General features: G+C 40.4%; 1 protein-coding gene across 4 annotated transcripts in view; it reads left to right on the top strand.

Annotated features, from left to right (window-relative positions):
• Positions 1-26,742, top strand: part of Htt (huntingtin) — a 153,257-nt gene that overhangs the window by 10,445 nt on the left and 116,070 nt on the right. For all 4 annotated transcript variants that reach the window (XM_085691996.2, XM_085691995.2, XM_085691997.2 and 1 more), the window contains exons 2-7: positions 2,611-2,694; positions 12,364-12,484; positions 17,910-17,969; positions 18,550-18,629; positions 22,263-22,401; positions 25,799-25,940. In XM_085691996.2, the coding sequence (XP_085548122.2) occupies positions 2,611-2,694; positions 12,364-12,484; positions 17,910-17,969; positions 18,550-18,629; positions 22,263-22,401; positions 25,799-25,940 (626 nt within the window). The remainder of the gene's footprint in view (positions 1-2,610; positions 2,695-12,363; positions 12,485-17,909; positions 17,970-18,549; positions 18,630-22,262; positions 22,402-25,798; positions 25,941-26,742) is intronic.

Genomic DNA, 26,742 nt, shown 5'->3' with positions numbered 1-26,742 from the left:
CAATCTATAGAACTCAGTTGGAAGAAGAAAGTGGAATTGTGGGGACACTTTAGAACTCCGTTAGAAGATGTATGCCCCAAACACTATAAGCTTTACCATATCTATTTCTCTTCCATCTCTTTTAAACTAAAGTGTAAAGGGCCAGTGTTCCCTACTGGTGAATGTTGGTGAGGAATACATTATGATTTGCACTATGATTTGTTTCCTATCAGTAGTTGCTTCCTTTTTCTAGCTAAGTAGTTTCTATTGTTTGGCTATCACATTTTGTTTGTCTTTTACCGGTGAGGATGTTTGCAAGGTTTCAATTCTAGCATTGCTTCAGTGAGCTTCTTATGAGAATGAGAGGTGTGGGGAGCCTGTGCTTCTGAAAGTCATATGGGGACCAAACATGCTTCCATGCTGTTCTGCACTCTTAGTCTTTATTGAAACCTGAGTGTTAGGCATGTGGATAGCTAGAACAAACATGCAATAGGAATTCTATAAGTCCCTTGTGTTCCCAATTTATTTATGGCACCAAGTTAGGTGTCTGTAGCTTGGCAAGTTTTGGTAGGTGATCAGTAGTCTGCAGCATGACTTTTCAAGAAAACACTGTTTTAGGAAAGAGATGAGGAAGACACACTCACTAACCCACCAGTATTGATTGATTCTTTACTGGGATAACACTTAGGCTCTGATTATTTTCTGTGCTGGGAACCCTTTTTGGTCATCTTTTATAGGAGAATTTTAGCCATAATGATAATTGAATGATGTGTTGATATTTAATTTGTATTCTTTTTAAGATTTGCTTATTTTTATTTTATGTGTATGAGTGTTTCGCCCACATTACCCTGCACAATTTTTTTCACCTTTGACTTTACCTCTCATGGGATCTGCCTTGCCTTTTCCTATCTGCTTGACAGTCCTTTGGAAGATATGCTGTCGTGGGTTCTTGCAATTTTAATAGTTTGTGTTGTTGTATGTACTTATAGAAGCTTTAGGGCTGCTTTAGCAATTAAATGCAAATTGTTTGTTAGCAAGGTTTTTTTTTTTAATTTTATTATAATTAAACTGCCCCCAAACTAGTGATCTTCTGATTTGTTTTCAGCTACCCTTTGTTTTAAATCTTTCCTCTCTACTTTACTTTGATTTTGCTAACTTTCAGGACTTCTGAAGCTGTAGGATAGGTATGAAAGAAGCCCTTTAGTCTGGCCTTTTGCCTAGGCTGTTCATCTTTTGCTTACTGACAGGTTTTTTTTTTGTTGTTGTTTTTGGTTTTTTGTTTTTTTTTGTTTTGTTTTGTTTTTTTGAAACAGGGTTTCTCTGTGTAGCCCTAGCAGTCCTGGTACTTGCCAGGCAGACTTTGAACTCAGAGATCCGCCTGCCTCTGGATTGCTGTGATTAAAGACTTGTGCTACCCTGTCTGACTCCTCCTGACAAGTTTTTATTTATTTTATTTTTGTGTGTTTGTTTTGTCGTTTTTGGTTTTTCAAGACAGGGTTTCGCAGTGTAACAGCCCTGGCTGTCCTGCAATTCACTCTGTACATCAGGCTGGTCTGGAACTCACAGAGATCTGCCTGCCTCTGCCCCTTGAATGCTGGGGTTAAAGGTGTGTGCCACCACCTGGCTTTTTTTTTTTCCTAAAGAAGGCTTATTTCTGGCTTTTTTTTGTGGATGTAGACTAGTTAGCCACTGAGGTCTACATAGTATACTGACCATATTTAGTTAACCATGCCAATTTTGAGAACAGAGGCAGTTTTGTACATGTTTTCAGTTTACAGTTCTGTGAAATTTGACTAACCTATAAATCCCTGTGGTTACCATGATCAGGATTTATAGATTTTATTTTATTTATTATATTATTGATGTAGGATAGTATCATATTTTGTGTTCCACTGAGTATCTTACTCATTGTAATCCATGTCTCCATAATTTTACTACTGAGAAAGAAAAGAGTTTAATCTGTAATATGCCATTGGTTGTAATATGCATTCTTGTTTCAGTGTCATTAAATGGGGGAAAATGTGAACTGAATGTGGATTGGTGAGACATAGATCATATTTGAAGTCAGATAACCAGTTCTGGCTCTTACTTTCTACATGTGTGATTTTTGGCAAGTCAAGGCAAAGATCAAGCTATGAAAATTTTGGTGGGTGATTAGTAGTCCATAGCATAATTTGTCAGGAAAATACCCTTTCAGGAAAGAGATGAAAGAGACACACTCACTGGCTCCAGAACTGACAGATTCTTTACTGACTTAACATTCAGGCTCTGAATCTTTCTGTGCTGGGAATCCCTGCACAATCTTCTTTATCTTTGACTTTACCTTTCATGGGGTCTGTCTTGCCGGTTTTCCTCCCTGCCTGACTGTTGGTACTTCATTTTCTCCTTCCCTCTGTAAGGGGAAAATAATGCTTTTTTGGTGCTTCTGATTTTTGTGTGTGAGTGATGCATTAGGAAGCGCTTGGTGGAGCTCATCTCTCATCCTTCCCCATCCTCATGCTACCCTGTTCCCAGTATGGAGTTAGTGTTTCACTAGTAATAGTCAAGAATTATTTAGGAATGAATGAAATATAGAAACAAATGACGTAGTCATTTCAGCATATGCTCATTTCTTTTCCTTTTGATTTTTAGAAAGAAGGAACTCTCAGCCACCAAGAAGGACCGTGTGAGTCATTGTCTAACAATATGTGAAAATATTGTGGCACAGTCTCTCAGGTAATTCTTTTAAAATAAATTTATTTATTTATATATATACATGAGTGCTCTATTTACATGCCTACATGACAGAAGAGGGCATCAGATCCTTTTATAGATGGTTGTGTACCACCTTGTAGTTGCTGGGAATTGAACTCAGGACTTCCAGAACAGCCAGTGCTCCTAACCACAGAGGCATCTTTCTAGCCTCTTTTTTCTCCTTCCTTCCTTCCTTCCTTCCTTCCTTCCTTCCTTCCTTCCTTCCTTCCTTCCTTCCTCCTTCCTTCCTTCCTTCCTTCCTTCCTTTCTTCTTCTTTTTTTTTTATTTTAAAGATGTCTCTCAGGTAATTGTATTAGAAACCTTCTAGAGAAATAAAAACTTGATTGCTGGATGGTGGTGGCACAGGTCTTTAATCCCAGCACACAGGAGGCAGAGGCAGGTGGATCTCTATGAGTTCCAGAAAAATCTACTCTGTATAGTGAGTTCTAGGACAGCCAGGGCTACACAGAGAAACCCTGTCTTCAAAAACCAAAACAACAACAACAACAACAAAACTAACAACTGTGTATTTTCACTCTTAATGGAGTAAACATATCCTTTGTACCCCTAGTTGTCTTTAAAAGTTCATCTAGTCTAAGTGTGGTGTGGTACAGACTTGAATTTCTGGTATTTGGCAGGCTGAGACAGGAGGATCTTGAATTTGAGATTAGCCTTTGAATTAGCAAAACCTAGCATCAAGAAAAATCTATTTAAAATAAGGATGCTTTCACCACATCTAGCTGTGTTATAAGGATATGGGGCTCTGTCATGGGTAATGTTTTCTTTTTGGCGACTTAATATGAGAATTTTATCCATATGATAGTTGAATGAGATGTTGGTGTTTGACTTGTACTCTTTTAGGATTTGTTTATTTTTATTTTATGTGTTTAAGTGTTGAGCCCACAGAGACCATAAGAGGGCCCTTGAGTTTCTGGAACTGGAGTTAAAGATGGTTGTAACTCTTGTCTATTTCCTACCTCCTGGTGGATAGCTAAATAATCTTCATCAGGTTCATCTTCTTATTTAGCTTCTCTAGGATCACGAATAATAGGCTCAAAGACCTTTAATTATGGTTAGAATCCACTTATGAGTGAATACATACCGTGTTCCTCTTTTTGGGTCTAGCTTACCTCACTCAGTAAAGCGTTTTCTATTTCCATCCATTTGCATGCAAAATTCAAGATGTCATTGTTTTTTACCGCCGAGTAAAACTCTAATGTATATATGTTCCACACCTTTTTTAACCATTCTTCTATTGAGGGGCACCTAGGTTGTTTCCATGTTCTGGCTATTACAAATAGTGCAGCTATGAACATAGTTGAACAAATGCTTTTGTAGTATGTTAGGGAATCTTTAGGGTATATTCCCAAGAGTGGTATTGCTGGGTCCTGAGGGAGGTTGACTCCCAGTTTCCTGAGAAACCGCCACACTGATTTCCACAGTGGCTGCACGAGTTTGCATTCCCACCAACAATGGATGAGTGTTCCCCTCACCCCACATCCTCTCCAGCATAGGCTATCGTTGGTGTTTTTGACTTTAGCTATTCTGACAGGTGTAAGATGGTATCTCAAAGTGGTTTTGTTTTGCATTTCCCTGATCGCTAAGGAGGTTGAGCATGACCTTAAGTGTCTTCTGGCCATTTGAAGTTCATCTGTTGTGAATTCTCTGTTAAGTTCAGTACCCCATTTTTTAATTGGGTTAATTAGAGTTTTAGTGCCTAGTTTCTTGAGTTCTTTATATATTTTGGAGATCAGACCTTTGTCTGATGAGGGGTTGGTGAAGATCTTCTCCCAGTCAGAAGGCAGCCTTTTTGTCCTACTGACAGTGTCCTTTGCTTTACAGAAGCTTCCCAGTTTCAGTAGATCCCATTTATTCATTGTTTCTCTTATTGTCTGTGCTGCTGGGGTCCTACTTAGGAAGAGGCCTCCTGTGCCTAAATCTTGTAGACTACTTCCCACTTTCTCTTCTATCAGGTTCAAAGTGGACGGATTAATGTTGATGTCTTTAATCCATTTGGACTTGATTTTTGTGCATGGTGATAGATATGGATCTACTTTCATTTTTTTACAGGTTGACATCCAGTTATGCCAGCACCATTTGTTAAAGATGCTTTCCTTCTTCCATTGTATACCTTTAGCTCCCTTGTCGAAAATTAGGTGTTCATAAGTTTGTGGGTTAATATCTGGGTCTTCTATTCGATTCCATAGGTCGACTTCCCTGTTCTTATGCCAATACCAAGCTGTTTTCAATACTGTAGCTCTATAATAGAGTTTGAAGTCAGGGATGGTAATGCCTCCAGAAGTTCTTTTATTGTATAAGATTGTTTTGGCTATCCTGGGTTTTTTGTTTTGCCATATAAACTTGATTATTGTTCTCTCAAGGTCTGTGAAGAAGTTTGATGGGATTTTGATGGGGATTGCATTGAATCTATAGATTGCTTTTGGTAGAATTGCCATTTTTACTATGTTGATTCTCCCAATCCAAGAGCAGGGGAGGTCTTTCCATTTTCTGGTATCCTCCTCAATTTCTTTCTTCAAAGACTTAAAGTTTTTGTCAAATAGGTCTTTCACTTCCTTGGTTAGAGTAACCCCAAGATATTTTATGCTGTTTGTGGCTATCATGAAAGGTGATGCTTCTCTGATTTCCCTCTCTGCTTCTTTATCCTTTGTGTATAGGAGGGCCACTGATTTTTTGGAGTTGATCTTGTATCCTGCCACATTACTAAAGGTGTTTATCAGCTGTAGGAGTTCTTTGGTAGAGTTTTTGGGGTCGCTTATGTACACTATCATATCGTCAGCAAATAACGAAAGTTTAACTTCATCCTTTCCAATTCGAATCCCCGTGATCCCCTTATGTTGTCTTATTGCTATTGCTAGAACTTCAAGCACTATATTGAAGAGGTATGGAGAGAGTGGACAGCCTTGTCGCGTTCCTGATTTTAGTGGAAAGGCTTTGAGTTTCTCTCCATTCAGTTTGATGTTAGCTGTCGGCTTGCTGTATATTGCTTTTATTATATTTAGGTATGATCCTTGTATCCCCAGTCTCTCCAACACCTTTATCATAAATGGGTGTTGAATTTTGTCAAATGCTTTTTCAGCATCTAGTGAGATGATCATATGGTTTTTTTCTTTCAGTTTATTTATATGATGGATTACATTGATAGATTTGCGTATGTTGAACCAGCCCTGCATCTCTGGAATGAAGCCGACTTGATCATAATGGATAATTTTTCTAATGTGCTCTTGGATTCGGTTTGCCAGTATTTTATTGAGAATTTTCGCGTCGATGTTCATGAGTGAGATTGGCCTGTAATTCTCTTTCTTGGTTGTGTCTTTGTGTGGTTTTGGTATTAGGGTAACTGTAGCTTCATAAATGGAGTTAGGCAGTGACTCTTCTGTTTCTATATTGTGGAATACGTTAAGGAGTATAGGTATTAGCTCTTCCTGGAAGTTCTGGTAGAATTCTGCATTGAAACCATCTGGTCCTGGGCTTTTTTTGGTAGGGAGATTTTTGATAACAGCTTCTAACTCTTCGCGACTAACAGGTCTATTTAGATTGTTCACCTGTTCTTGGTTCAACTTTGGTATATGGTATTTATCTAAAAAAATGTCCATTTCTTTTACATTTTCCAACTTTGTGGCATATAAACTTTCATAGTAAGATCTAATGATTCTCTGGGTCTTTCTGAAAAGCCATTGACTATGACACTGGGACCTGTTTCCTCTGCATATGCTGGATTTTGGGGATCCAGTCTGTTTGGACGCTCGCCTTCCTGGACCTGGAGGGAGGGGGAGGGAGCTGGAGCTTCCCACAGGGCAGGAAACCCTGACTGCCCTGGGGGACGGAGGGGAAGGAGGGGGGGAGTGGGGGGAGTGGGAGGGTGTTGGGAGGGGGGGCGGAAATGGAAACTTTTATAATTTAATAAAATTTACTAAAAAAAAAAAAAAAAAAGATGGTTGTAAGTTGTTGTGTGGTTGTTGGGAACCAAACCTAGGTCCTCTGCAAGAGCAGCAAGTGCTCTTGTCCCCTGAGCCCCCTACTTTTTTTTTTTTTTGAGACAAGGTCTAATAATTTAGCCCAGGATAGCCTCAAACTCACTATATGGCAAAGGATGACCTTGAATTCCTGATCCTCCTGCTTCCACCTTATGGGTGCTCAGATTATGGACCTGATATCTCAGAGTTTCTGTTCTTATGACGAAACATCATGACCAAAAGCAGCTTTGATTTATGTGTCCTTTAAAAGTCTATCAGTGATGGAAGTCAGGACAGGAACCTGGAGGTTGGAGCTGATACAGAGGCCATGGAAGGTGCTCCTTACTGGCTTGTTCCTCATGGCTTGATCAGCCTGCTTTTGTATAGACGCCAGAATCCCAAGACCAGGGGTGTTTCTAACAACAGTGGGCTAGACCCTCCAACATCAATCAATAATTAAGAAAATACCCTACAGATTTCTTTGCCTATAGCCCCATTTTATGGAGGCATTTTCACAATTGAGGTTCCCTCCTCTCAGATGACTTTAGCTTGTGTCAAGTTGACAGAAAGCTAGCAAGGACACCTGACTTTAGTATATAGCTTAAATATTAAAATCCACCTTAAATGGTAAATAAATTCAGCTTGGGGAAGGTATTGACAATGTATAAATGAGGCTTAATAGTTTATATTGTGAATCATTATAGAAAGACCATTATCCTAATAAGCAAATAGATAAAAGAAAATGACAAGTATTTCAAGAAAGAAATTTGACTTGGCTACTTAGACAGAGACATGAGGTTCATGAGTTAGAGGCTAGCCTAGACTTTATAAAATCATGAACTCTTCTCAAAAAAAAAAGAAAGAAAGAAAGACAAAGAAGGGAATTAGGTTGGACTCAGTATTTATTTTGGGTTTCCTATGTTAAAATTTTATCTTTTTGTTTGTTTCTTTTTCTTTCTTTTTTTTTTTGTTTTTTGTTTTTTGTTTTGTTTTGTTTTGTTTTGTTTTTTGAGACAGGGTTTCTCCATGTAACAATCCTGGCTGTCCTGGAACTTGATTTTGGACCAGGCTTGCCTCGAACTCACTGGGATCCACCTACCTATATCTCCCAAGTGCTGGGATTAGTGTGTACCATCACTGCCCAGTCTAAAAGTTCATCTTTATTAGTTGTGGACTGAATGCCTCAGCTTCCATCCCAGTCTCTGTGTTGAAGACTTAATCCCCCATTCTGTAACTGAGACCAACTATACATTTTAGTAGGTGAATTCAGTGCTTACTCTGTCTTCTTGGGGTTAATGCCACATCCTACAAAGTTATACCACTTTGTCTCATAAACTACTCTTCAAATACCAGTCACAGACCTGTGGGAGGCCATTGAGTGACTAATAATGAGATTGGTCTGACCTTCCTCTTTAGGTTCAGTAGTTTTTAGTTTGCTAGGGTAGCTTGCAGAACTCAAGAAAATATGTTTTCTGACTTGCTAGATAGTAGATATTCAGAAGGTAGGGTAGGGCACCTCTGTACCCTCCTCTCTCAGTCCTCTACTTGTGCACCAGCCTGGACTCCAGTTCCCAGCACTGGAGACATGTGCTGTGCTTTCAGCCATCTAGTCTGTGAGATTTTGCTTTAGCAGCTGGAACAGTGATGAAAACAAAATAGGACATTGTCACCTTACAAGTTGGCAAACAAACTCACTAGAGTTTTTGTCAGAGGTAAGACACATGGGCCATACTGGCTTAAAACCAAAATCTGACCCCACCCAAAATCAACCAAAAATGCAAAAAAGTGTAGGATGTTACAATTTGTAACAAGAACAATTAGTCATCATTGAACCAGAAATTAAACTAGGTTACCTCACAGAAACATTAAACAGTGTAACTATTTTATGTATTCAAGAAACAAAAGATTGGGAAGTAGAAACAAGACAGGAGAAAGACTGAGCCTGAACTAAAGTAAGGTGGCAGCTGACTTCTCATAGGAGATGCCTGCCAGAATCTAGGGAAGTGCAATCTGTAAGGCCTACTCTTCCCAGTAAAAATGTCTGTCAAATGAAAAGGTGAAATAGGCTTTGATTCATACCACAGGAATATCTTGTGTCTGATAAGCAATGAGTTTAAGACATTTTAAAGAAAGTGTTTCAGGCAGATAGGAAAATCTGGATCTACACAAAGGATTGAAAAGAAGTGGAAATAGCATCTATGCTGGCAAATGTAAGAGACTTCCTTTCTCCTTTTTCCCTCTCTCCCTCTTTCCCTCTCTCTCTTCCTTTCTACACCATCCCCCTCCCTCCCTCTCTCCTCTTTGGAAATAAGATCTCACTATGTACTTATCTAGAACTAGTGGTAATCTTTTTGCTTCTGCCTCTTTAAGTACTGGGATTACAGATGTAATCATGTATATAGCAACCTGTTCTGTGACACTGTTCTTGGGGAGATGTGGATAAATGTTTACTCAATCCATAGGGAAGCAATAACAGATCAAAGTACTGATACCCCAAAACCCAACTTGGTGAATCAGCGAGTGTACATGGGTTACTTACAGTGCTAAAGGTGAGTAGTAACTTACAAGTGTGGATGACTCAGAAGGCAGTACATCCCCAAAAGCCCACCCTCGGCCTGGGTGACACTCACAGCTCACTACAGCTGAAAGCCTGGAACTTTCTGTACCACGTAGACTTCAACATTTCAGGAGTCTCTCCCCTCAACAGTCCTCACTGCTTTGTAAACCTGGTATCTTTTTTAGGGTTTCTATTGCTGTGATAAACACTGTGACTGAAAGCAGTCTGGAGAGGGAATGGTTTATTTCAGTTTCTACTTCTAAATCACAGTCCATCGCTGAGGGAAGTAAGGGCAGAAACTGATACAGATGCCATGGAGGAGTTTTGCTTGCGTTCTTACAGCACCCAGGACCACCAGTCCAGGGGTGGCACCACGCACAACAAACTAGGCTGTCCTAAGCTGGGCGCTGGTAGTGCACACCTTTAATCTCAGCCCTCGGGAGGCAGAGGCAGGCTGATCTTTGTAAACTTGAGGCCAGTCTGGTCTACAAAGTTTCAGGACAGCAGCCAGGGCTACACAAAGAATCCCTGTTTTGAAAAACCAGTTACACAAACAAACAAACAAACAAAAAACCCAAACAAAAAAAACCGCATAGGCCCTCCCACATGAATCATTAATCAAAATGTGCTATAGGCCAAACTGGTGGGGGCATTTTTTCCAATTAAAGTCCCTCTTTCCAAATGATTCTAGCTTGTGTCAAGCTTACATAAAACTAGCCAGGATACCGGGGACAGAGGGTCATTATGAATCTGGTAAGTTTCGGGGTTTTCCTGAGATGTGTGAGTTGCTTATTTCCTGGGTCTTTTTGTTGGGAGTTGTTTTTTGTTTTGTTTTGTTTTTTTGTTTTGAGACAGGGTCTCTTTATGTAGTTTGGTAGTTCTTCAACTTGCTATATAGACCTTCTACTTCTGTCTCCTGAATGCTGGAATTAAAGACATGTGCCACTATGCCTAGCCACTTCCTGAGTCTTAATAAACCTTCCTTCAGAATTTCCTGAGTCGTAAAGAGCTTGCTATACAACACAATCCCTAATTTCTTTATTATTTATTACATTGATTGGTTAATTTTGTGTGTATTGTGTGTGTATGCATGTGGCACAGCACTTGTGTGGAGGTCAGAGACCAAATTTCAGGGATTGGTTCTTTTTGTTTTGTTTTTTTTTTTTAAGTAAATTTTATTAAATTATAAAAGTTTCCATTTCCGCCCCCCCCTCCCAACACCCTCCCACTCCCCCCACTCCCCCTCCTCCTCCCTCTTCGTCCCCCAGGGCAGTCAGGGTTTCCTGCCCTGTGGGAAGTTCCAGTTCCTTCCCCCTCCCTCCAGGTCCAGGAAGGTGAGTGTCCAAACAGACTGGATCCCCAAAATCCAGTATATGTAGAGGAAACAGGTCCCAGTGTCATAGTCAATGGCTTTTCAGAAAGACTTCGGGCCAGCCACAGTCAGAGAATCCGGCCAAATTCCGAGAATCTGGTTAGATCACGTCCTCGTTCAGTCCCAGTCCAACTGGCCTTGTTAAACTCTCATCAGATCCGTTCCCTTGTATCAGTGGGTGATAGCATCCCTCGCAGTACTGATTTCGTTTTTCATGTTCTTCCTCCTTCTGCTCCTCATTTGGACCTCGGGGGGCTCAGTACGGTGCTCCGATGTGGGTCTCCGACTGTATCGCCGTCCTTCGCCAGATGAAGGATCTATGGTGATAAGCAAAATATACATCAGTATGGTCATGGGCCACGGCCGATTCAGGCACCCTCTCCTCTGATTGGTTCTTTTTGTGATGTAGATTGTGAATATTGAGTCAGGTCATCAGGTCTGCTGTCATGTTACCTTCTGACCACATTTTGAAATGATATTTTGGATAGGTTTGTTAGATAATTAACCTTACCTATTTCTTTTTACTTCAATGTTACTAGAAGGAAACCTGAATTCACTCTTGTAGCTGTCATTAGCTTTCTGTTTTTGGCACTGCTAAGGCTGATGTCTGAGGAAAAGTCTCTAGCATCAACCTTTTTCTCCTTAGTTCCTAAAGTCTTACAATATTGCTGAGTGCCATGTCTTACTCTTTGCTCTGTATATATTAAGCATTTCTGACACCTTTTTCTTTCTCTTAGGTTTATGGATGTTTTTCTGTTCCTTTTGTGATAGAGTCTCATTGTGTAGCTCTAGCTGGCCTAGAACTCACAGAGATTCCCTTACCTCTGCTTCCCTGGTGCTGGGATTAAAGGCGTGTGCTAGAACTTTGTGCTTGCTTAGAGGTGAAAGAGAATGAGGATATAGATCAGGGTCCTTTAGATTAAGATCCTGAGACAAGAGTATACTTTTGATGTTTTAGTAATAGCACACCCCGTTCCTTCGTCATCAGGATTACTTTCAGAATATGGCTTGTGTTACAGGTTTAAGGTACTTCAGAGTTCTGCTCACATGGTCCACCAGCTTCTCTTCATGCCTGGGCTTAGCTTTGATCATGACATATCAAACAAATGCTCTCAACTGAACTTATTAAAACAGTTCACAAATAGTACCCAGATTCTAGTTTTTGTGGCACCAGTATTCTGTTTCTTGCAATAGAAAAGCCTCGTGAACTTGTGGAGTCTAGTGAAATGTGGTTGTACCTTGAAGCACATTGAAAGTGAGGTTGAAAAGAAATGAAGGAGATATATTGGCTTACTGGTGTTTTAAGGCATCAAGGATATTATCTAACAGTAAAATCAACCTTTTTGCAAACCACATGGCTACCTGGGATTTGAGAACCTTAGACAGTATTTTTTAAAGGTGTTTAAAAGAAATCTTACAAAGAAAAGGGGGAATTAGTATATGCTGCTCACTACAGTCCATCTTTATGCAGATAGCCATTATTATTATTATTATTATTGTTGTTGTTGTTGTGACAGGGTTTCTCTATGTAACAGCCCTAGCTGTTCTGGAACCTGGCCTCCAACTCACAGAAGTCCGCCTGCCTCTGCATCCCGAGTGCTGGGATTAAAGGTGTGTGCCACCACTGCCCGGTTTATGTGATGTTCTTTATTGTTTCAAAATTCCATTTAGATCCCTCATTGCATTTTACCATCAGATCTCCTAGTTCCCTTATGCCTGTGATAATCTCTCTCTCTCTTTTACTTAGAAATTCTCCAGAATTTCAGAAACTCTTGGGCATTGCTATGGAGCTGTTTCTGCTATGCAGTGACGATGCGGAGTCAGACGTCAGGATGGTAGCTGATGAGTGCCTCAACAAAGTCATCAAAGTAAGAGCCCTGTGGATATGTGAGCCTGTGTTGTTGCAGGTTAAGAGAATAAGCTTTCAGTGAGCATCCTCTTGCTTTGAGTGAAGTGTCCTCAGGATATCTACATATCTTCCATTTTGGACATGTGGTTTGGAAGGCTGGGGGGTATTTGCCCATGAGCAGCTAAATGTATTCCAACAGCAGGAACTGGTTTTTTTTTTCTTTCTTTCTTTTTTTTTTTTCACCTTATAGTGCATAGGTCAATTCTGAAGGACGTCTGTGTGGCCATTGGTTGCCTGTTTCTTAAGGGAAATGTCTGTGAGGGCTATCATTTTTGTTTGGGCATTGCTTGGAGAACCTCAAATCACTGGGCAAGTGAAGTCTTGCATTCCTTCCTTCTCTATTCCCTGCCCTTCCTAACAGAGGTCAGACAGTACTAGTTGCTGGTAAAGATGAAACTTCTCAAGTTAGGTTAATTGGAGTTAGCAGGACCTGAATAGGGAAAAAGGAGAACCCAGTCATGATAATGAAGCCAGGAAGCTCTAGCCACTCAGTGGCAGCGCCAGAAGAAGGGAGGAAAGGCCAGGCCCCTATTACTATATCAGTGTTTCCTAATGCTTAGTTTAGATCACTGCAGCTGCAATCTCTTCCTGTGTTCTGTTTTCCATTGTGATGCAAGCTAAAAATCCTCCTTCCCTTTCCTTGTTATTTTTCCTTTTGTTGTTGTTGTTTTGTTTTGAGATAGGGTCTCACTATGTAGCCTTGGCTAGCTGGGAACTCATTATGCCCTTGAGTTCATAGAGATCTCCCTGCTTCTATACTCTGAATGCTGGGAATAAATGTGTACACTATCATGCCTGGTTTCTGTTCCCATTCTTAATGTTTTACAAAATCAGTTTTGTTTTTATCATTTTAACATATTCCTCTTAGGAGTCTGACATCTGTCCTGGTTGCCTTCTTCAATATGTCCTTGAGTTTATGAACAGGGCTTCTGAACTAGTCTATCACTAGTTCAGAGTATCATTTCTACCTCAAGTTGACTACAATGGAGGTAGGATCTGTTACATAGTTCTCAACACTTCTTCCTAAATTGTTTCTGAAAGTTGTGGCTAAGGAGAATGTGTATCTCATTATCCTGTGCAAGAATCTTTTTTTTCTTAGGCCTTCACATCCCCCCTGCCCCTTCCCCCCCTTGTTATCATGTCAGTCCTGAAATTTAGAGGCATCATCTCTTCCCTCTCTCCTTGAGGGCTGTTTTCCTCAGTTTGGGGGACCAGAAACTCACCTAAAAATGGTTATTTCCTCCGTTAGTGTGTTAAAGCAGAACAGTCCTTCCAGTTTCCTCCCCGTGTCTTGGTTTTAAAGCGCTATAGTTTGTACTAGCCACACAATTGCCCTCCTGTCCTTCATGGGTCCAGCCTTCCTCAGGATGACTTCTTTGTCGAGGAACTTGTTTTTAGATGGTCTGCTGCAGTTCTTGATTCCTGCCACTGAGTAACTGAACAGCTTGGTTGGTGTGTACTTTATTTCTGTGAACCTAAGTGTTCTCAGTTATAATGTGGAATTTGTCTGTATGGTTTATATGTGAGCATGTTGATGTGTTCATTTGGAGAGACATATTCCTGTTAGTAATGGAATTCTCATTCCTGCCCAGTTAGAAGGCAAAGCGTGACATGTCAGTTCTTTGTTGCTTTCCACTTTCTGTTAATGGATCCATGGATCCCCTTTCCGAAGAAATTCTTTCTCTATGACCAGGCCATAGTCTCTTGGTTAGCATACTCTGTGGTCAGAACTGACTTCTCTGGTGCTCAGGTTTCCAGCTGTCTCTTTGAGGTTGAGAAATGGTTGGAGTGAGGCAGCCTTTGGGAGGTTGCTCTTGTCACTTCCCAGTATCTGCACATAGTGCCTATCTTAATTTGCTTGCTTTGTTTCTCTCTCTAGCTCTACCTCCCTACTTCCCTCCCTCTTTTCTTCTTTCCTTTCTTTTTTGTTTTTTTCTAGACAGGGTTTCTCTGTGTAGCCTTGGCTGTCCTGGAACTCTGTAGACCAGGTTGACTTTGAACTCACAGATCTGCCTGCCTCTGCCTCCTAAGTGCTGGGATTAAAGGTGTGCACCACCACCATCCAGCCTTAGTTTGTTTTCTATTGATGTGGTAAAACACCATGATCAAAAGCAACTTGGGGATGAAAGGGCTTTTTTCATTATACAGCTCACAGTCATTTTGAAGGAAAGCTATCACAGGAACTCAAGCAGGGCCCTGGAGGAGCGAGCTTACTGGCTTGCTCCTCATATAATCCAGCATTGTTTACCCAGGGGTAACATTGCCTACAGTGGATAGGGCCAGTCAACATCGATCATTAATCAAGAAAATGCTCTTCAGATTTGCCTCCAGGCAATCTGATGGAGACATTTTTCTCAATTGAGGTTCTTCCTCCTGGTGAACTCTAGCTTGTGTCAAATTGACAAAATCCCAGCCAGTGCAGTGCCTGTATTTGTGTCTCATCTTCCATGTTAGCCCAATGACTGGATGCCTATTTTATATACTTGGTACTTTGGTGACCTTCACATGGATCACGTATGTCTTCTTTCAGTTCTTTTCCAATCCCAGACACTCTTGCTTTCATTTAGGTCGGATCAGATCAGGCTTTCTTTGACATTTCTTGATCTTCATCTTCAGCAACAAAAAGCCAGAGAGAGAGAATACAGTTGCTTTGATTGGCAAGTGAGCATTAATAAGGGCAAGGAGAGCATTGTAACTCTATATTGCCCAGAACCTAGCTATTTCACCTGCAAGCAGCATTTCAAACCTATCATCATTGTCTTTGTTTGTTTGTTTTTCAACATAAGGTTTCTCTATGTAGCTCTGGTCATCCTGGGAACTTGTTCTATAGATCAGGCTGACCTCGAACTCAGAGATTCGTCTGCATGTGCCTCCTGAATGCTAGGATTAAAGGCGTGCATCACCACTGCCTGGCTCAAACCTGTATTCTGTGGTTGCTTTTTACTGAAGCTGCTTCTGGTCATGAAAACTTGGTGTGTGCTTGAGGCCACAGACCAATGCTCTAGGTTGCAGCTTCATGTTCTAGATCTTTGGCTGCCTATCTCTAATTCCTTTCTGTTTCTTTGTGGTTTCTAGTCTCTGATGGCGCAGATTCCATCTTTTCATAGCCTAGTCTTGAGTGAGAGTCAGGCCAGTCTTTCATGTTTCTGCCTCTGCTCTTTAACTGCTGCAGTCTACAGGGTAAGCCACTAAGGTGGACCAGGATCCAGCTAGGTACATTCACTGTGGTAGAGGAAAGGCAAGGCGAAGTGGGAGAATGGGATGGCTTCAGGCCAGGAGCAGGGAATGCATAGAAATGAAGAAATGGTCACCTAGTAGTCAGTCCAGGACTTTTGTCTTATAAGAATTGCTATGTGTGTATTATAAAGACGAGTCTCTAGCCCAGAAAATGGACAGGTATTACCTGCCTTTTGTGTTGAAAATATATTAAAGTTGTCTCCTGAAGCAGGAAAGACCTACCTACTGTACCTCCTGCATGGAAGTTTGGATCAAAGAGCAGGGTAGGTCCTTCTTATAATGTGGAGAATGGGGTGCCTTGAGGGTCAGTTCAGGTGGTTTGTGTCTTGGTAGAAAATGAGAGCTCCCTGCAGGTCATTGGCTTTGTGTAGAAGCCAGTCCTGATTGGGGGTGGAACGAGAGACCCCCGCTGAGAGGAGGGCATGAGCTAGGATGGTGCCAGGCTATGAGGTAGGTGATTGGGCTATGGGCTTTGTTTGTCAACCATGTGTGGAGGCAGGCTGGAGATTGTGGGAGAGAACGCTGTGATAAGCTATATCATCACCCCACGAGGTCCCTAGGGAAGGGTCATGCTCTGCCCTTAGGAGACTTGAACGTTTTGGTTTTCTCTATAAAGAATGAGGTAGGTTTTGTTTCACAAAACATTTATGTAGCTAAAACAGGCTTTGATGTACTTTTAATTTTATTTGAAAAGTAGTCTTATAGTATGTTTGTCAGCTTGATTTGCTGCTTTTGTTCAAAATATAGCAGCCAAATCAAGATTTAAAATTTGCTAGTGGGGCCGGAGAGACGGTTCACTTCTTAAGAGAGATTACTGCTTTTGCAGAAACCTGAGTTCAGTTCCCAGTACCCATGAGGTGGCTCACAATTATTGTAACCCAAGTTTCAGGGTTCCTGTGCCTTTTTCTGATTTCTGCATGCTCCTATACACACACTGTGCACATACATACACTTTGGCCCACATAAAATTAATTTTTTAAAAAAGGTTGGTGGAATGTTATTCTCCTGTGTCAGTTTTCCAGATTGTACCTCTGCTTTGACTTTGAAGTTCATGGGCCCAGTGCATGATCCCTGTGTCCTAGTTTCATTTCTGTTGTGCTGTGATAAAATATCCTGACAAAAAAAGGGAAGAAGGAAGGGAAGAAGGATTTGACATAGAACTTCAGGTCATAGTCCATCATTACAGTGAAGTCAAAGCAACTGGAACTTGAAGCAGTTGGTCACAGCCACAGTCAAGACGGAGAGACAATAAGTGTATGGGTGCCTAATAGTCAGCTAACTTTCTTTTCTTTCAATCAGTCCAGGGTCCAAACCCAGGCAGATAATGCTACGCGTTATCTGCCTGGGCCATCACACATCAACTAAGACAATCAAGACAGTCCCTAACAAATATGCCCACAAGACAACCTGCTCTAGACAGTATCTATTGAGACTGTTTTCACGTAATTCTAGGTTATGTCAGGTTAATAGTTAGAGCTGACCGTTTCTTCTTGGTCTCTAGATGGCAGGTGCTGCGTGTGACTGAAAAGGAGAGCTGGGTCACCTTCTCTCCAGAATTTTGACATACCATTTTAGAAGAGTAAGTTAGGGACACGAGTAGGGAGCCCTTCTCTAATGTGGACTTTATGCCATTAGCCTTGATTGTGACTTGAAATTGGATTCATAGACCTTATTTGTGATTTAGCTCAGAAGTGAGCAGGGAAGATCAAGAAATGAGCTGTAAGGACTGTTAGACTTCCTAGCTGACACTGAGACCTGGGGTGGTCAGGGAGTGGGGACTGTGAGTATCCTCAGCATTTTGGTGGTTCAGAACTTCAAAAAAGATGATACTGTTGTCACATGCTACCTGCTAGACAAACGGGCTCAGATCCTGTAAGTGCAGTCCCCATACCCTTCTTACTTGAGTTGTCCAGGTGAATTAGTGAAGACTGAATGTTTACTATGAGAGCTTACAGTTAATCTTAATTTGATGTTATATAGTATTTGATTATTATAAATGTTAAATTATTTTTTCTTCTATTTTTATCCTAGTAAAGACCTGAATTTAGAATGTTCTGTAATTTCTGTGTATATTTACCTTTTTCCTAACAAAAAGAACTATGGGTAGAATGTATCTTCTATAACAAATCTCTTCCATCTATTTACAGGCATTGATGGATTCTAATCTTCCAAGGCTACAGCTAGAACTCTATAAGGAAATTAAAAAGGTGGGTCTTTGCTCTGCATTATTACAAAGATCATACTCTTTTCACTGTTGAGTACATTATGATTTTTTTATCTTGCAAATTATTAAACAAAACTATTAGAAGGAAATGCCATTTGGTGAAGTGGACTTCAGTTTTCTTTAAAAACGTGTGCCTCATTTTTATTAGGTAAAATGGAAACTTTAAAGTTTTAACTCAACTTGTTAAAAGATTTATTTTATTTTTTGGGTATGAGTTTTGCCTGCATGTATATCTCTGTACCATGTGTGTGCAGTGCCCATTGAAGTCCTCTGCAAGAGCAGCAAGTGCTCTTAACCCCTGAGCTATCTCTTCAGCCCCTGGCAACTTTCCTTTTTAAATAAACTTTATTTTTCTAAGTGAAGCCCTCTGGACCTCAAAAATCTTTGAAATAGTTACCAGCTATTTTACACATTTAATTGGGCTTTTCTCTGAGAATTAACAGTGAAGGAGTTTGTTTAATAACTCTCCAAAAGAGGCTGCAAGCAGCTCCAATACCATACACCTAGCTGTAGGAAGTGCTTGTAACTGTTAAATGTAACACATCCTTGTAAACCCCACTCAGAATGGTGCTCCTCGAAGTTTGCGTGCAGCCCTGTGGAGGTTTGCTGAGCTGGCTCACCTGGTTCGACCTCAAAAGTGCAGGTAAGTTGTACCTCTGTATTATTTTTAAGATTTGTTTGGTAGATGGCTAGTCCTGCTAGTCTTGTCCCAGTGCAGACGTCCACCCATTAGAGATCATTCTTGTTCACTCTAAGTTGTCTGTTTTGCCCTTTCTAGTTGCTGTCAGTATTCCTTTCTTATATTTCTTTTCTAACACCCATCTCTATCAGGAATTTTCACATATACTCTATTAATGTGCTTCTTTCTTGTTCCATCATTTTCCAAGAAACTTATGGGATATCTTCCTCAGAGTAACATTGTCTCGCTATCCTATTCTGTGCTGGATGTTCAACCTGAATACAGTGTCCACACAATGTATTGGTTAAAGTTACTTGCCAAATGATTGAAAACTAGATCTGATCTCAGCAACAGCAAGTATAGCAGTTATCAAAAAATAAGTATTTGTGTATGTCTTAGTTAGGCTTTGTATTACTGTGAATGTTCTGTAATTTCTATATACATTTACTTTTTAATTTCTGTATACATCATGAACACAGCAACTCCTACAAAGGAAAATATTTAGTTGGTGTGAACTATATTTATAGTTCAGAGATTTAGTCCATTAACAACATGGTGTGACATGGTAGCTTGTAGACAGACATGGTGTTGAGAATTCTACATCTTGATCTGAAGACAACAGGAGGTCAACTGAGACACTGGATGTGGCTTGAGCATATGTGAGACCTCAAAACTCACCCCCACAACGGCACACTTCTTCCAACAATGCTACATCTACTTCAATAAGACCATACCTTCTAAGAGTGTCATTTCCTATGAGCTTATGGGAACCAATTACATTCAAACTACCACAGTGTAGCACATTGGAATTGGACAAATTATTTGAACTGTACATAAAATTTTAACTTGTTGATTTCCTAACCCCTGTTATAATCCAGGGTCTCAGGCATGCTAGACAATTGCTTTATCACTGAGTCTCATGTTCAGCCCACCCATTTGGTGTGTTGGTTTGAGTAACAAAACGAGGCTGTAGTTTTATTCAGTTCCTTCCTTTACTCCTCAACTGACAAAATGTAGTGCCTGTGTCCCAAAGACCCTTGGTTCTATCCACGAGAAACTGGTAGAGTGCTCTAAATATTTCATTTACAAGCAACAATGATGTGTTCAGTTGAGGTTGAATTTTATGTGGCCACATGAAAGTTTCTTTTTATAGAACCTTTTTTTTTTACTGTGCTTATATATGTATTTTTGTGTTTGCTTTGGTGCTGAGAATAGGTCTCAGGTATGCTTAAGTGTTCACTTTGCCACCAAGCCACATTTCCAGATCAAGTGACTTTACTTTGAAAATTGTAATATTTTTGAGACAGTACATCCCAGGTTTATAACACAGCAAAGGGATGTTCAAAAGTGTTGACTGTCCTGTCATTTCCTTTCTTAAACCCTCTTAATTATTCCTAGTGCTGTTCAGACAGTCAGACATCTCACTCAAGACAAGGGACATTCTAGCCTCTGCCAACCCTCTGCTGGCTCATCACCTCATACATGTTATATTGACTCATGACTGATGTTAATTCTCCAAACAAATCCATTTTTTTTTCCCTCATGATGGCTTCACATTTCAGAAAAATTGTCACCTCCTTATGCAGGCTTTCTAGCCTTTTTGTCTAATTATTTCAAGATGTCACAGATATTTGACTCATAAAGATGGCTGTACATCTTATGTAGCCTGCTTGCTACATAAGAGGAGCTTATAGCAGATACCCCAATGTTAACCATGTCTCTTTTTTACAGTCCTCTTATTCTATACATGTTTTTCTTTCTAAGGGCTAGATTGTTGATTGAAGATCTCATTTAATTTGAATACTTCCCCCCCTAGAGATTGTGCATCTTTCCTAGGAAGCATAAAAGAGACTTGTATAGATTTCTAATCAAAAGGAGTTGGCTTGCCAAAGAAAAGTCCCATCAAGTCCAGCTATGCCATTGAATGTTTCACCTCCAATAAGTTTGCCTTTTACATTCCTTAGTACTTCTAAGGTTATGTATACCTGTGGCACAAAGGTGATTAGAATTTTGAGGGCCTTGTGACCTTCTCTTCTCCAAAAGGGCATGGTAACAGCTCCATTGCCAAAGACCTAGGTAACTGGTCTGTAGTTCTCTTTATTTTGCTGTCATGTGTGTTGTTCTAACTTGTTCCTGTAAGCCATCACTGCTGCTCTGCTTTATGATAATGATCGTTATATCAAATATGGAGGAAATAGTTATCCCACAGTAGGGTTTTTTTTGTTTGTTGCTGGTTTGTTTTTTTGACTTTTCAAGTCAGGGTTTCTCTGTTTAACACCTGACTGTCCTGGAACTCTCTCAGGTTGTCCTCGAACTCACAGAGATCCACCTGCCTCTGCCTCCTGAGTGCTGGAATTAAAGGCATGTGCCACCATCACCTTGGCACCCACAGTAGTTTTTAAATATGACTTTTTCAGTAAAATGATGTCTGCATTTTATTTTCTTTAAAAATGTTATTGTTTAAGGGTGTGTGCCAGTGCTTGTGTGTAGAGAGGTTAGAGGTGTCATTCCTTCCTGAGTGTTGTCCAGCTTGTTTTTTGAGACAGTCTTTGACTGTTCTGGGATCTGCTGATGAGGCTAGACTGACAGACCATTAACCTCAGGGATTCATTTGTTTCTGACTTGCTAGTGCAGGGAGTACAAGTGAGCACCATTATTATGTCTAATCTTTTTGCGGATGCTAGGGATCAAACTCATCTCCTGTGCTTGCTGTATAAGCTCCCTCTTTTGTTCCCTCAATTTTTTTTAAAGTAGTATTTTTTTTTAATTTATTTAACTTTATTTTATGTGCATTGGTGTGAGGGTGTCAGATCCCCTGGGACTAGAGTTACAGACAGTTGTGAACTGCCATGTGCGTGCTGGGAATTGAACCTGGGTCCACTGGAAGAGCAGACACTGTACTTAACCACTGAGCCATCTCTCCAGCCCTAAAGTGGTATTTTTAAAATCTATTTAAAATACAATTTAAGTTATGATTTGCTACAAATAATATTTAAACCCAACCTTTAAAATTACATTTTGTTTGTGTGTCTGTGTGTGCGCCATATCACATGAGTGAAGTTAGTGGACAACTTACAGGAGTTGATTCTCTCTCTCTCTCTCTTTTTTTTTTTATGGTTCCTAGGAATCAAACTTAGGTCTTCAGACTTGTCATAAGGTGCCTTTACCCACTAAATCATCTTGTTTGCCCTTAAACCTAACCTTTTAATGTCTTTTGTAATCTATGGGAGAGGTGAAGGACAGTTGAAATTCATTAGCACTTATGCCTCCTGTGCTTGTGGTTGAGCATTGTGTTCTTCATTGAGGACCAATTTACCTACAAAACTGGGTTTTGCTGGGCGCTGGTGGTGCACATCTTTAATCCCAGCACTCGGGAGGCAGAGGCAGGTGGATCTCTAGGAGTTCGAGGCCAGCCTGTTTTACAAGAGCTAGTTCCAGGACAGGCTTCAGAGCTACAGAGAAACCTTGTCTTGAAAAAAAAAAAAAGAAAAGAAAAAAAGAAAAACCAAAACTGTGTTTTCCCTAACAGGGAACATGAGCATATGTTTCTTAATGGAGGATACCTGAAAATGATGATTATTCCTCTTGCACATACAGGCCTTACCTAGTGAACCTTCTTCCGTGCCTGACCCGAACAAGCAAGAGACCTGAGGAATCAGTTCAGGAGACCTTGGCTGCAGCTGTTCCCAAAATTATGGCTTCTTTTGGAAATTTTGCAAATGACAATGAAATTAAGGTATGGTTGTTGCCATTAGGAATGAGTCTTGTGGGGGTGATGGCCTCTGGGGGGACAATCTTTTGAGATTGCTTCTGGAGTCATGTTTGCTTCACTTAGAGACATCTTAAGAACATCAAGAGAGATAGTTTATAGATGCAAATTCAAAGGCATTTTCCCAGAGTGGATGGATTTTGGTGCATTGGATTGACCACTTGGGCTAGCTGAGGAAAGAGACTACATAGGAAAGAGTGGCCTTGTGGGTATGGATGCTATAAAGCCACCAGAGCTTCCCTTTTGTTTATAGTGCAAAGATTTTGTTGCACATTTGTGGGTTGCCAGGTTCTTGATATTGTTTTTAATCCTTTTAATAAATGGTTTATTTTAAAATTATTTATTTTATGTGTATGGGTGTTTTGTCTATGTACCATGTACATCCTTAGTGTTCTCAGAAGCTAGGAGAGGGTGTTGGATACCCTGGAATTAAAGTTACAGATGATCGTGAGCCACCATGTTGTTGTTGCAAAAAGAACCTGGGTCCTATGGAAGAACAGCCGGTGCTCTTAACTCCTGAGCTATTTCTCCAGCTTCTGTCTTTTTAAAATCTTTTTTAAAAGATAATTTGTTTGTATGTAAGTATATGTTCATGTGTGTGTGACTGCATGGGCGTGTGTGTGTGCATGGAGACCAGGAGAAGATGCTAGGTATCCCTGTCTATCACTCCCTCACTATTCTTTTTGAGGCTGAGTTTCTCCCTCAAACCTGGGACTTGCTTTATCTTGGTTAGGCTATATGCTATCAAGCTCTTGTGACTCTGCTGTGTTTGCCCACTTCAGAGCTGGGTGTATAAGTGTTATTTAAATGGGGTTTTGTTTTTTTGGGGGTTTTTTTTTCCTCTTGAAGTACAGTGGTTTCCTGTTAATACCTGTGTGATGTTTACTAAGATGATTTCGTGGAAGTTTCAAATGAGGAAAGGAGATGATGTGTCTAAGGAGTTAGCATAACTAAACTTACTTGCTTGTTGAGGGAGCTGCTATTGCTGTCACTGTTATTCCTGCTCTCTTGGGTGGAAGCTTCTAAATAGCTGCTGGAATGAGCAGAATGTAATACTCTCAGAATTCTCTGTGATAGTTGCTGTCAGAGCTCAGAGATAGATACACATAGTGGTTGGTTCTTGATCTTTTCATGATATAGATGCCATTTGAGTAAGTAACACTTACCTTTCTTTTTTTTAATAGAGTAGTTACTACCTCCTTCATGAACCTTTGACTTGTAAGAGATCTGTTCATTCTTCTGCTGGGCCCTACAAACAGAGTACCATTCTTTCCTATTTGTACTGGTCCTGTGTCAGAGGCAAACTCAATAGTGCTTATTTTGCTGGATTTGGATTTTTAAAATTTACATTTATTGGATGAACTTAGCTCTAACCTTACTATCTTTTTACAGTTGTCCTATCTGTATTGACTATGTGCTTTATCATGCCCAATCCAATAGTAATGGTTGCTTACGTATGATTATATTCTTTGTATACTTTTTTCTTTCTTTTTTTAATAGAGAGTTGTTTATTTGTTTGTTTGTTTGGTTTGGTTTTGTGGGTTTTTTTTTTAACCTATAATTGTGGGCTATTTCTGACCTCTTAAACATGAGTGCTAGTTCTTTTACCCATTATTGGTCTATTTCCTCTGGCAGTTACTACCCTGAAGTTCTCCAGCTCTGCTCTATTTGGCCAGTGTTTCCTGGGTTTGTCTGTTCTGCCATCATGGAGACTCCTTTGCAACTCTCCTCTTGGCTGCTGTCTTTCTTTCTGTCTAGGTTTGCTGCTATTGTGATGGAACCTGTACACTAGTGTTGTCCTCCAAAGGATGAGCAGGAAGCAGCTGGAATTTAGCATTTTAAAAAATGCGTTTGGTTTGCAGATCCCTTTTTCCTCAGGAGAATGAAATCTTTGTTTTTGAATACAGAACTGGAGGATCCTGTCCACACCAAGAAGCAGGATCCTGGGGAGTTGGATGTGTGGTAGAAGGCGTAGACTGCAGTAAGACAAAGAATATGTCTGGACAGTTGGGGATGAAAGGGCTGGGGGACCCTGGGTCTGTCCTAAGAGCTGGAGTCTCCATAGGATGGAGTTAAAGTAAGAGGGGCAGCTGCAAGCAGGCTGCCATAGGATTAGGGTTAAGCCAGAAGAGTTGGTAATAGATGACTGGAAGGAGAATGAAAGTTGAGTCTCAGTCCTCCATATGTAGCCCCTGGGTATCTCAGGTAGAAAGTGTTTCTGGGTAAATAGGCTGACACAAAGGAATGGGGATGGGCTAGAAAGGAGAGCTAAGAGGGTCAATAGGAAGGAATAAAGCTGAGTCCCCCTTTTCACAATTCTTGTGTGTGTGTTTGTTGCTATTAGCACATTCATTGGTTTGGATATTGCTTCTGTTTCTTAAGTGCTGTATCAGCAGCATCAAATCATACTAGATATAGACACACACTTAAAATCAATTGTAGCCACTAATACATCATCAGTGGCCTTGAAACTGAAAATGGCGGGCTATTATGGAACATATTTTGAAGTTAACAGTTATTTAGGCTAAGTGTGGAAATAGTAAGTGAATAAGGTAAAGGACGGAGATAGGCAAATTAAAGGAAGACAAGAGAAACAAGGTTAAATAAATGAAAGAAGAAAGAGAAGAGGTAAAGAAGAATAATATGGGCTTATTTTGGAGGTTACCAAGAACATCTTATCTCTGGTTTCTTAGAAGGTTGTGCATGTCCCACTATCATGTCTGTAAGTTGCAGCCTTCTACTCACAGAATTGCCAGTCTTGGCAGGCACTTTAGTACAGCAGTTCACACTTGTGCAGGCGATTCATAGGCCAGATTATTATTGTAGTTGTTCACTGCTTTTCTCTTATTATTGTTAAGTTTATTTTATGTAGAGTTATTACCACCTCTGTCCTTGAATACTGTGTGTAAAACTTTAGATACTGAGACTCCCACTCAAAGTAAGTAAGTACCTGATGTAGATTTTTAAATTTTGGTTGGTGTGTGTGTGTGTGTGTGTGTATGTATGTATGTGTGTGTATGTGTGCGCATGTGTGTGCATGCATATGTGCATTTGTGTGTATGTACTTACTTGTGTGGATGAATGCAAGTTGGTTCTCTCCTACCATGTGGATTCTGGGGATTGAACTTAGGTCATCAACAAGTACTTTTACCATTTGAGCGTCTCACAGCCTTCCTAATGCAGTTTATAAGGAAGAAAATAGATTGTGTTGATTAACACTGACTACCATAAATTTGGAATATTTCCTTTCATCTGTGAAAAATGTGTCAGTTTGTCACAGTTTATGTCCTACAAGATTTATAGTTCTATGAAATGTGTCATAAGCTCTACAGTTTGACTTTCATCTTGGGTTTTGCTTTTCCAGGTTCTGTTGAAAGCTTTCATAGCAAATCTGAAGTCAAGTTCTCCCACTGTCCGACGGACAGCAGCTGGCTCAGCAGTGAGCATCTGCCAGCACTCAAGGAGGACACAGTACTTCTACAATTGGCTCCTAAATGTGCTCCTAGGTAAAAAAAGAAAAGGTGTAGATGGAAGCTTCTGTTGGCCAGATCCCACAGTAATGCACAAAAACAATTCCACACCAGTTAGGTTTTAAAGGGGTATTTATTTTGGGGAGTAAAACTTACAAAACACCAACTGACAGGAAAAGGAGCCTAGTCGCTGGAGCAGGAGCCAGAACCAAGCGCTGAGGCTTGCCCCTCTTTTTTAAAGAGAAATATACTATGCCCCAGTGGGCTGGTATTTCAGCAGCTATTGGCTGAAGGAGTGGAAGGTGCTCCCGCAGCACCACAGCCATTCAGTCCCAAAGAAACACACAGAGACTTATAACAATTGTAAACTGTTTGGCTTTTAAGCTCAGACTTATTATTAACTAGCTCCTACAACTTAAATTAACCCATAATTCTTGTCTGTGTGAGCTGTGTGGCTTGGTACCTTTTATTAGTGAGGTATTCTCATCTAGCTTCCTCTGTGTCTGGTTGGTGACTGCAGACTGAACCTTTCCTCTTCCCAGAAGAACTCTTCTAGTCTGGTCATCCTGCCTATTCTTTCTGCCTAGCTACTGACCAATCAGCGTTTTATTAAACCAATAAGTGACAAATCTTTACAGTGTACAAAAGCATTATTTCTTAGCAAAGGGTCAAGTGGCCCAGTGTTAGCATGTGCTCAATTTTTTAAGCTACACTAACCCTTGGCATCTGTACTAAGCCATCCACAGCTGCTGACTGATAAATATGATTTTTGTTGGGGATGCTGTAAGACTATAGTTGTCTTGGCGACTTCTCAGCTGTAGCTGTGCCCTAGGACGCC

Source organism: Myodes glareolus, chromosome 8 (genome assembly GCF_982192425.1).
Source record: "Myodes glareolus chromosome 8, mMyoGla1.1, whole genome shotgun sequence".
NCBI lineage: Eukaryota > Metazoa > Chordata > Mammalia > Rodentia > Cricetidae > Myodes > Myodes glareolus.
This window is presented reverse-complemented; position numbering and strand designations above follow the sequence as displayed.